General features: G+C 36.2%; 1 protein-coding gene across 2 annotated transcripts; it reads right to left on the bottom strand.

The window, feature by feature from the left end:
* Window positions 1–11: 11 nt before the first annotated feature.
* On the bottom strand, window positions 12–10280 carry sona (SON DNA and RNA binding protein a). 2 transcript variants are annotated; one of them, XM_056465632.1, is made up of 8 exons: window positions 10166–10280; window positions 7763–7896; window positions 7239–7431; window positions 7086–7156; window positions 4554–6956; window positions 4043–4479; window positions 3325–3405; window positions 12–1852 (listed from the first exon to the last, which is right to left on the bottom strand). In XM_056465632.1, exons 2-8 carry the CDS (start codon window positions 7788–7790, stop codon window positions 1850–1852), a joined length of 3216 nt encoding a protein of 1071 aa, XP_056321607.1. In that variant the 5' UTR covers window positions 7791–7896; window positions 10166–10280; the 3' UTR covers window positions 12–1849. The 2 variants fall into 2 exon arrangements, with proteins under 2 accessions (XP_056321607.1, XP_056321608.1); XM_056465633.1 differs by having other exon boundaries at window positions 7763–7853.
* Window positions 10281–12053: the final 1773 nt, after the last annotated feature.

The following is a 12053-nucleotide window of genomic DNA, read 5'->3' as shown; positions in this document are numbered from 1 at the left end:
ACACACACACATTTTCAAAGTGATTTTGATTGTTTCCTTTATTATTTGATGTTGCACTATTAACAAAGATTGTGTGCCATTATGTTTCACAATGTGATGTAAAGGCTAAAAAAATGCTTTGTCAAAACTGAAGATCTTTCACATTTTTATGAAAGGAATGTGGGCTTGTACCTGCAGAAGAACTTTTCCATGTTAACCTTAAAGAAACCAGGGCCGTATTCATACTTAAAGGCATAATTAAAAAAAATTAATTCTTTCCTAAAATAACTCCAATGGTGTCAATGCAAACCAAAAAAAAAAAAAAAATTCTGGTCTGGAGAAGTTCTGGAGAAGCCAATTGTGTCATTTTTGAAAGGGTGAGAGATGATACTAGAATTGTTTTTTCCAGGCAAACACCCTCTTTGAGTGAACAAAATGAAAATCAAATTTCCAGTTTGAAATCTGTTGTTCATATTAAATCTAATTAATTATTTATATGCACACTACACTACAGGTGGAACGAAGCTGTGGAAAGAAGTGGGTGTCACTTTTTTCACCATAGGTAATACACTGTTAAATCTACAACTTAGCAATGTAGTGTAAGACATCCTGTCAAGTTAAATAAACTAATTGTTAACCTTAACATTATGACTTTTCCAGATTATGAGGAGCTGTGCCATCATCACATTTCTTAAATAAATTGGAAAGTGATCTCCACCATAGCAGAAGACAGCGGAGGGGAGAGGTAAAAAAAACGACAAAATACACCTACACAGTATATAGTACATCTTACAGTACATTTGTCTAAACGAAAATCGTATGCAAATCATATTCATTTTAATCACCCCTCATCTAGAATGGTGAAATGTTCTACTGAAAATACAGCATTCCACCCTGCATCTATGCCGGGGTCAAATATTTCAGTTCATCAATAAAACTGCACTTGTGTACCACACAACTGCATCATGTTCATAATGATGCACTGTACGATACACTAAAATTGTGAAAATAATTCCCAAAATCTCATCAATGACTGTTCATTCTCTGTAATATTATTTTAGATTACATCAGAGCACAATATCAGTCACAAGCACACAGCAAGGTTTAACCAAAGTAACTAACTAAAAGAAAGTCAGTGGTCAAAACCCTTACAATGCACATCAATGCAAAAATCATCTGTTAATATAGCACTCAAGTACAGCCACATTTCTGAACCTCAACATTTAATTTGTTTTAAAAGTTCACAAAGTGTTAAGGAACAAAAAAACAATTATCTTCACCATATATGCATTTAAATAAGTGATTAACACTTAATAAACTTTAAAATACAGCGGGGGAATACTTCTAAAATGATCATTTATCTATGCGTTAACAGAACCTCTGAAAGTGTGGACCAACAGACTTGACCAGTGATCTAAGTTGCACCCCAAAATATTTTTTTTCTTTTAGGTACACCTATAAATCTGAAATAAATGTACCAGAGAGGTCCTTCTTTATGGTATCAAGAGGCACCATGTGTAATGGGTAACAAAAAAAAAAGTTTCACTGTCAGTCTGGGCAGGTCACATGTCTGTTTCACACTTTACTCCTTTTGTTCCAACTTGAGACATACTAAATGGTATAATCTCATAGTTTATAATTAACTGTAAATAAAAAAGGTTCATGTAGCTTGGACAATTTAAAGATAACCACTGAAATCAATGTAGTTTCAAGTGTCCAGATTCTCAAAATATCAGACTCTTGTGAGCCAACAAAAGCCTCATTTACAAGATCCAAACTGGCCTCTGGCAGAGTTCATCTTTAACCCAAAATGTAAGCCACAGGTTTCCATCATCGGTAGATGTGAGATCCATTAGAGTAGGACAGTGGATTACTGCAAAGTAGTTGGGGAAAAAAGTGTAAAAGGTAAGAACAAGCAACCAGAAAACATTTATGAAATCTAGCAAGGCAATTTAAGAGATTTAAATCAAAATAAAAACATACTTATATTTGCTTACTCTGATGTGGTTTACCTTTATGCATTTATTTTTTCCTATTGAGCACAAAAGATGATATTTATAGGAATGTTCTGAGGAATACAGTTTCCAACATTCGTTAAAATATCTTCTTTTGTGTTCATCAGAATAAACTGGTTTGAAACAAGTGCAAGATAAATGTGTGACAATTTTAATTTGTGTGAACTAACCCTTAAGTCAGAGGCTCTCAAATTCAGTGGCGTTGAGGGCCAAATATCAACCACATGAGATACAGGGGGCCACACACACATATGTGTGTACATATATATATATACACACACACACACACACACACACACACGCGCGCATATATAATTGAACATTTTTAAAAATTGTTTAAAGAAGGCTTTTGACAGATGAGACACATTAGTTTTCCCATGTACCTCCATAAAAGCGAATTAACCATGAAGGGTTAAAAATCTGGTTTTCATTATTCACTTTTTCTTATTTTGGTCAGCATCAAAGTACAGTAAAATGTAATGAAAGGTTCCATAAGGATTGGGTGGTGTACATGGTAGTCTTGTGATAGGTTGTGAAATTATACAGGCCTAATTAATTTTTATTTAAAAAATACATGTATATACTTTTTTGTTTTGTCTACATTACGGCTTATTTTATAAAGCATTATAATAATGTAAAAAACAATTGTAAAAGAAAATTGTGTGCTTCATAGTGGTGTTGCGGTACACTGGAGTCACGGGTTGGTATGTACCCCTGTTATATTATGCAATATTAATGTGTGTGTGTGTGTGTGTGTGGAGAACACTCACAGACTGACTTACGAGCTCACATGATGAAACAATATCTTATTTTTCCAATGTTTACGGACAGGCGTGACATTTATACACTTGAGTCTTGTGCAGCACTGCATGTTTAAAAGCCGCGTGAAGACAAAACGATTTCAACTTTCACCTGCAGCAGCACTCATTTGTCACACATACTGTCAGTTAAAAAAAAAGTGGACCAATCACAAAAACTCAGAGGCGGGACCAGTGGCTAACCACTGGTGAGTGATGCCGTGCTGCATTTTCAGTCAGAAAAACGCATTCTTTGTGAATGTATTCTGTATTCGTCGTGAGGGTACATGAACCAAACCGGTATGGTTCGGGATAAATGAATGTACCATTACAGCCCTAGTGCTTCAATAAATGCTGCATTATATGTTGCATAAAATATTGCAGGCCACATTTTAAAGAGCAACGTGCCTCCTGTTGAGAACCTTAGCCTTAAGTTTAGCTGCAAAATATTTTTCTAGTACTTTCTAGTCTTCTAGTACAAATCCTGCACATACAAATGTTTTGCTGCTTCAAATGTAAGGATTAGTACTCACCCGTGTCTCATCCTCATCATCTGAAACATGTGGCCGTGCAATACTCATCTCTTCCTTGCTCTGTGCAATTTGTTTACATTTCTTAAAAAAAAAGAAGAGATGATTAGTGATAAAAATGGTTTGTTTCAGGGAGACACCACCATTCAATATTTTGGGACTGAATTTTATTTAAAGATCTCACCAAGAATAGGTTTGAGAAAACTTTTTTAAATAGTCTGTAAAATTTTAAAAGTAGTCCTTTTTATTTAAATATTTTCAAAGGCTGTTACTCAAATCTTTACAATCACATGACTTTTAAAGAAATCTTAATCATGAACAATTACAGATTTTATATCAGATCACTTCTCAAGACATTGTTCCACCGGATATGAAACCATTAAGAATGTTTAACTGGTAAAAAGGAGCTCTGATAGAAGCCAAAAGACACAAACAGCGGTATACTGATCTGACAAAAAAACTGCTGTGTAAATTCGCCTTAAAACTGGTACTAATTCATTCATCTCTCAGTAAAGAAAATATTCATATTTTCGGGATTATTTTACATACAAAGTAAAAAAAAAAGCAGCTAATTTAAACAGAAATGCACTGCAACCTTGTACTTAAAATTAAGACTATTTAACACATCAACACTGAATAAAGAAAATATGAATATTTACATAAAATATATGATTCACTGATCAGCTGGGACACCATAAAAGCTCAACTGTGCAAATCTCACCTCTGTGAACTCCTTGATGCTAATGCTGTTAGCTTGTTGAGTCACTTTCCTCTTCACCTCTTCAATACTGGCCAGATTAGGTGTGGGTGCAGGAGGGGGCTTGTTGGTAATGGTAGGAAGTGGAGGCATTGGGGGCATAGCAGCCAGTGCACCCATGTTTGAGAGAGCAGCGGTCATTGTCGCTGCAGTCATACTTGCCACAGCAGCGTTCATTGTCATGTTTGGCATTGGAGGCATACCTGGTATACCCATGGGCAGATTCATAGGTAAATTGGGCATGGGCAGTGGCAGAGGCAAAGACAAGGGGGCTGGAGCTGGGGTTGGCAGGGGTAACTGTAGAATTGCCTTTGGCTTGAGACTTTCAGGTATGGGCATTCCAGCTTTAGCACACATTGCAGCAGCATTAGCCTTTGCAATCTCCAGTAGTTGCTCTTTATCTGAAGGGAGAGATTACAGTCTTGAATTTTTAAAAAATGCTATTAAGTGGGAGCCATGCAAAAAGTATATTTACCTAGGTCAGTAAGGCGTGGTGGCGTCTTGCTAGAACTCCTTCGAGATCTTGAGGTGGACCTCCTTTTACGGAGAATTAAAATTGGGGAATGACTTGGTTCACGTTTCCAACGATCTCGTCTGTCAAATGATCGCCCTCTAAATGCTGGTCTTCTCCGGCGTGACACAGAGCGCGACCTTTTGGATCGTGACCTCCGAGCCCTTGATCTTGAACGAGATCTTCTCTTTCTTGCAGGTGACTTTGACCTCCTCTTTCGAACTGGTGATCTAGACTTTGACCGTTTCCGCTTGGGGGACTTTGTTTTTGAGCGCTTTATTCTTGTGTGAGATTTCGACCTTGATTTTGCTCTTCGATTTGTTGATCTGGATCGAGATCTCCTTTTACGAACAGGTGACCTTGACTTTGTCCTTTTTTTACGAATATGTGATGGAGACCTCGACTTATGTTTTCTAGCAGGAGATCTTGACCTCCTCTTGTTGCTAACAGATTTTGACTTGGATCGTCTCTTCTTCGTGGATGAAGTTGACCTAGAGCGTTTTTTTCTTACAGGTGACGTTCTGTTGGAGGACTTAGAATCTTTTTTTGTAATAGGTGAGGGTGATCGTGAGCTCCCTGATTGATAATCTTCTTCTGACCCTGCTGTACCGTGTTGAGGAACTGGCTCCAAGGATAAAGATCTGGACCGGATTGGTCTTTCTTCACATTCAAAGGGATCCTCTGGCTCTTCCCTGATTTTTTTACTTGGAGGGTCACATTCTGATGTTACATCTTCATTTATTGGCTTTTGAACAGATGTACATTCAGTAATCACTGGTTTCCATCCACCAGACCCTGCTGTCCCCTTTACTTCAATTTTTTCTTCAATGGCTACCAAAAGTTTCTGTGTAGTTTCTGAGGTTTCTTTTGAATTCTTATCCTTTAAAGACTTGTCTTCTTTAGCAGGAGATCTGGAGTGTGCTTTCATGGAAGGGGATATACTTCTATCGGATGATTGTTGTTCCCTGGAAATGGATCTTGATTTGCGTTTTGGAGAAATGGACCTCGACCGTTTACTTTTTTGCTTTTTGGTCTTTCTTAATTTTGGTGATTCAGACTTTGAACCATGTGAGGACGAACGTGACTTCGATCTTTTATGTCGCACAGGAGATACTGATTCTGACTTTGTGCTATGAGGGCTCATAGACTTTGACTTCCTTTTACGGAGTGCAGGAGAACGTGACTTAGAGGGCCTGGAGCGATAGGGAGATCGAGATTTACTCGGACGTCTTGGGCTTCTTGAAATTGATCTTCTATGAAGAGATCTTGATCTTCTGTTTCTTTTTGGGCGGGATCTGGATCTTCTACGGAGCACAACGGATCTTGAGCGTGTTCGTCTTGCTCTTCTGACAGATCTAGACCTGGATCGTCTTGCTCGAGAAACAGGTGTCCTTTTTAGAGAACGTGACCTTGAGTGTCTTCCTCGGCGTACAGATCTGGATCGTGATCTTGAGCGCCGATTCTTCCTCCTTGAAACAGACTGTTTTGATCTTGAGCGTGACCGTCTTGATCTTCCAGTTGACCTAGATCTTGAACGATGGCCACGTCGTAGGGACCTACTCCTGGATCTTTTGGTCCTCGTGCGAGACCTTGAGTCAGAGCGATACCCTCTTTTACCAGAAAGCGACCTTGACCTCCGTACAGTTTTCTTTGTTGCTTTAGGAGGAGATCTTGAGCTTCTTCGTTTTGTTCGATCTTTTCCACCAGAGGCAGATACAGACCTGTCCCTTGAAGATGATCTGTGATTATCACGTCTTGATTTACCAGACGACTGCTTTGGTGTTCTGGACCGACTATGTTTGGATTTCTTCCCTTTAGTGTCTGAAAGTGATCGTGACCTTGACCTGGAAGGGGACTGTTTTTTTCTTTCCTTCTGATTACCATTTGCTTCCTTTGAGATGTCCTTCTGCACATTCTCTTGTTTGGGAATAATATCAGGAAGTGCTTGAGCTATACCAAAACTTTCATCTTCATCAATAGGTTCCACTTTTACGTCCCTTTCAGTAACTAGAGCATGTACATTCTCAGGAATCAGCTTTCTTCTCTCTCCTAGTTTGAAACTTTCATCTTCACTGTGATCAGATGTTATATCTCTGTTTTTATCTTCTAGTTCGGGTGTGCCATCTTGAATTTTATCTATTTTAATAGTAGTCATTGGAGACCTCCTGTCCAACTTTAAAGACTCCATCAGCAATTTTTGTGACTGCTTAGAGTCTGGTTCCGATTCTGACCCTGACCCCGAGGTACTTCCTGATCTTGATCGAGATGAGGACTTTTTCTCTTGCTTTTCTTCCTCTTTCCGTCGTTTTTTCTTCTTTTTCACAGCACGATGTTTCTGCTTTTTAACCTTAGCATCAGCTTCTGCATCTGTAAAGACAAATATGACTGTTTACTTTTTTATTGTGAAAGGCAATTTCTGTTAAAATACGTTAGTTTAAATTGTGCATATATGTGTGATAATTTGCCTCTTAATTATTGTACTAATTATGCATTTACCTTCTGTGCAGTTTTTTGTGGCATTCGCAAGATCATCAACCTCTGGGTTAGAAGAGCCATCCTTTTTCAGACTTTAAAATAAAATCATTAAATTTATATAAATGAACCTAAACGCACTGAGAAAAGAAACAACAAAAGAAGAACAACTCTCACCTTGTTCTTTTTCGGGAATCACCATCTGACTCTACACCAGATTCAGAGCTGCTGCCTTTTTCACCCTTACGCTTCTTGCGTTTCTTCTTACTTTTGTGTTTCTTATGTTTCTTGTTTTTCTTTTTTGGGGTCTCGCTCCCATCTTTAACAATCATGGCTTCATATGGAACAGCAGTATCAGATGGCTCATCATCTGTTGAGGTAACATGTTTACAAACATATGCTACAACAACAGTATGAAAAAAGTATATTCTAACATTTACAAGAACATTATATTTCAAAGCTATAGGACAAAAACAGACTTTAGCATATCTCAGTAAGGAATATTAGCAACTGAGAAATAGCAAACATCTGAATTCCAAATTACACTTTTACCTGAAAACAAATAACAGCAATGTCAGTAAACTTATCTGGAATAGTAATCTGAAAGTAACAAGTTATATACTGAAATAAGCTCTCAGACAAATCTAGAATGCAATGAACTTCTAAAAATACTTAATTATATACATAAACTAGTAACCTACCAGGGCCAGTGTTCACAGCACACTCCATGTCAAAAACGGGTTCAGCTGTTTCCCAATCTTAATCTTGATAACAATTTCTGTTGTCTTTGCTCTGTAAATTGGGACACAAAATGTGTTGACCCTCAGTTTTCACTCTGAAATGAAAAACAAAAAGCAAAAAATAATAATAATCATCAACTAATCCTTACATCTTACAGATACGTCTATTTTTAAGATTTTACCCTAAGATTTATTCTTAGGGTAACAAAGATTTGATGCCACTGAGAAACCTTCACACCTATATAAATGCCAAAAACACAACAGCCTCTAAAAAAACGATGCATTCCTCAAGAAAAAGAGCTTTATGAAAACTATTTGTTTTCTGTAACGTTGTTGTGAATTTTTCTTACTTTACCAAGACAGTGGGATGAGATTTTCATAACTGCAAGAATGATTTGTGATGGCCTTAGAAATAGTTCAATTAATATAAAAACAAATTATCAAATCACCATATTTCTAGCAATTGTTCATTAAGTTATTGCCTTGAAATGTTTTGTCATGGATATGTTACATAATATCTGACCCACTTGCCTGAACACATAAAGCTTCTTTGCACTCTATCAACAGAGCTGTTACATAATAACATCGGCTGGACAAATCACTTTTGAATCACACAATTTTATCTGTCGGTCACTCTCAATATTTCTTATTGTATGTGCAGTTAAAATATGTTTCTTACTTCTGTAATCAAATGCTGGACTAACGTGGACAACCCATTCATGTTAATGTATAATGATCATCCTCAACCAAATGCTGACTTATCACTTGCAGCCATTCAAACAAACTACCTCCAAATTTTCATTGTACAATTTTTTAAAACCATATTTGCACCCAAACTAGCAGTTCATAATTGTTACTAGGGCTGAACAATATATCGTTACAGCAGCAATATCGCAATGTGTGTATCTGCAATAGTCACATTTCAGGAATATATTATTTATTGTATTATTTATAAAATGATAACCATGTCATTTTACATTAGATTTTTCAATTTTTGTACTTCACTACTGTTAGACTCTCCAGAAAACCATAAAGCACTGTTTATTTATTTTTGCTTGTAATTTATTATAATTTATGCAGATGCATTGCACAGAAAAAGACTTGATCATTGCCAGTTGATCTAAATTAATGAAATCTTTCCAAATAGAGATAACCAAATCGTCTACTAAAATGATATTCATATCGCAATATATATTATCGCAAAACCAAATATCGCAATGTCCGTTTTTTTACAATATCCAGCAGCTCTAATTGTTACTATAAAATATTTTTTAAATAATATTTTGTGTGTGTGGTATATTTGACTACAATGACTGTAAATATAACCAAAACAACAAAAGAGTAATAGTAATGTTATAAATGGTTTTGCACAGCAAAATTCTTTGACTGTCGCGAACACACTGTTTTTGCTGAGGCTGTGAATAATTTGTGTGTGTGTATTAATGTTGCAAATAACGTGGGAACAAATTATGTTTTACCTGTTTATGCTTTCTGACTTTACAAGTGCAGCTAGCCTATTGACTTTATGAATTGCCAAGCACTACAGTTTCAGCTAAAAGTCTTTAAGGTTCTGCTGAATACAAAAAGTCACTACCATCTGACCTGAGTAAATTATTAGCTAGCTTGCTATTTAATTAAACTCAACGTTATCAAACTTCTTAACTTAAACTGTTAAAAAAAATAATGTAACAATTTAAAAGAAAACTCTGGATACCATGGTACACTTACATACAAAAAACTGGCTACAACTCTAAATGATAAACAAAAACAAATACCAAGCTGCAACGTTACATAAGTAGAGACAGTAGCATCACCACCGAATATCTTGGTGAATTATATCTCTCGCGTGATTGTTTTGCCATCGTACGCCTCATCAATCAATATGGTTTTGTGTATATTTACTACTTTTATAATACAAGCATGCCTGTTGATAATGTTTACGCCAAGTGTCTGTTTCTTACGTGGTTATTTTATTCAGATGCGAGATAGAATGTAAGCATCGCCTCCCGCGCGGCTGACCGAGCACGCGCATCCTACAAAGGCTAGCACAACACGCGTGTTCTGCAGGTGCACTAGCCGCTCAATTTACAGGTACTGTATAATCGATTAGCTTTGATACATTGTAATAAAGTATGTAAGCGTGGAAAGTAATAGCGTACCGACACAAATGTTTGGTTAAGCGTTTCTGGGATCACGCGGACAAAGACACATTAGCATGTGTTAGCTTAGCATCCTACTCGCAACAGGCTTTGCTACAAACAAACCGCGCGCGTCTGTAATAACAGCATTCAGTTCGGCCATTCCGCCTTGTTTTTAAATTTATCCGCCATATTCTTGCGAATGATTTTTCACATATACACTCACCTTTGTTGTTGACTTCTTGATTTGTATCAGTTACGAAACCACAAGAAAGTTGCTCGCTGTTGGTCGCCATGACATTCAGCGCTCAGTCAATCCTCCAACATCCCAGAAACACACGAAGCAGGATATCGATACTTCTTCGCTCTTCTGTCGCTGTATCAAAATGTACAGAGCGGCATCTAGCGTTATCCTGATAAATTGACATTCACAGCTTACACGCACACACAGATGACTAATGTAGTTATGCAAAGACACAGCAAATTGCATACCATATTTTTTGATATGCCTACCATTCGTCATTTGTATCGACATAGATAGATAGATAGATAGATAGATAGATAGATAGATAGATAGATAGATAGATAGATAGATAGATAGATATTTTATTTATATTATTTAATATATTTGTTTAATTAATTTATTATTTGAAAAAAATATTTACAACTTTTTACATTTGATTTTTTTTGACAACATCATTATATAATTAGTAGATTTTATCTTGTAAAAAATAGTAGTTTTATCAGATTGTTTCAATTTAAATTGATAGTTGTTTCTTTAATACTAATCTTAATATTTCATCATTCGTTTATTCATTAACATTATGTTTTTTGTATTTTGTATAACAATTTATTGTTGTTGTTATTATTATTATTATTATTATTATTATTATTATTATTATTATTATTATGTGTTCACTTATATTTTATACACTTATTTATACATTTTGAAGAGCTCATATTATGCATTAAAAAGGTCATATTTTGGTTTTGGGGGTCTCTAACAAAAGGCTGATATGCATGCAAGGTCAAAAAACACTTTCATTGTCTTATGATATGCATTTATTTTTATCTAATTATCCCAACGACTCCCATATGATTTGTTCATTGATTCATTTGTTCCCAAACCCCTTTTTTAAGTGAGGCGAATCTGCTGTGATTGGTCCGATGACCCAGACTATTTTGAGTGGTAAACTGGGGTTAGCACAAGAAGGAGAGAAACGCCCACCATGGTTATGAAGTAGCACAGAGTGTGAGCCCAATGTAGGAATGCAATAAAGCAATGCAGTTAAACACCAGCATATACTCTATTTTTTAACCCTAACCCCAAGTAAAAACAACACACATTCAACGGCTAGCGAATCCTGTGCTGCAGGGTAGGATATTGTATCAATCATAAGAAAAATGACAGGAACAAACACAGCATATGGTCTACTGTTGTATTGATGTAAAACAAACTGTAACTCTTTAATCCCCACAGCCGCATGTCTGGCCACCTCTCAGTGATAGTAATCGCGTCATGATCAATCCCATGGTCCCCCATGCTCCGCTAGTGTCTGAAGGAAAAGGCGCGTTCACGTTTTACCGGAACAGGTACTTCATATTTGGCGATGTCCCTTATCAATGTCGACATGTTTGGGTAAAAGTTCTCATGTTCATGGAGTCGACTCAAAATAATCATTCATTTTAAACACGTTGCACAGTGCACTTTCAAATGTAAACATCAACTGGATGTTTTCATTTACTTAGAGCTGTGTTATACACATGGATGGTAATTTTCAAAACCCCATAATAAAGGCTCTTTAAGGCTTTTATAGTTACATATTTATAGAAACTTGTGTCTGCATTTATGCATCTAGTTTTTGTTTATATGCAATACATCTTCATTAGATTTCTCAGTCAATGAAATTATATTTAAAGTTTTTTTGGTGGGAGTATTTTCAGATAGAACAGCAAAGGCAAGAACATCAAACACTTTTTGGATGTTTGATGTTTTTGCCGCTGCTGCTCTTTTGATGAAGTAATTCATAATTGATCCAGGTGAACATAATTATGAGCGTGTTTTTGTTGAAAAAAAAAACATTTTGAATGTAAGTATTACCAAGAAACTGGGA

This window comes from Danio aesculapii, chromosome 9 (assembly GCF_903798145.1).
Source record: "Danio aesculapii chromosome 9, fDanAes4.1, whole genome shotgun sequence".
Taxonomy (NCBI): domain Eukaryota; kingdom Metazoa; phylum Chordata; class Actinopteri; order Cypriniformes; family Danionidae; genus Danio; species Danio aesculapii.
Note: the sequence above shows the minus strand (reverse complement) of the source record. Positions and strands in the feature narration are given on the sequence as shown.

Coding starts and splice junctions, on each gene's coding strand:
- sona (XM_056465632.1), bottom strand. CDS start 7,790: ATGGAGTGTGCTGTGAACACTGGCCCTG. Junction 7,157..7,238: donor GATTCCCGAAAAAGAACAAG/GTGAGAGTTGTT, acceptor TTTATTTTAAAG/TCTGAAAAAGGATGGCTCTT. Junction 6,957..7,085: donor CACAAAAAACTGCACAGAAG/GTAAATGCATAA, acceptor TTGTCTTTACAG/ATGCAGAAGCTGATGCTAAG.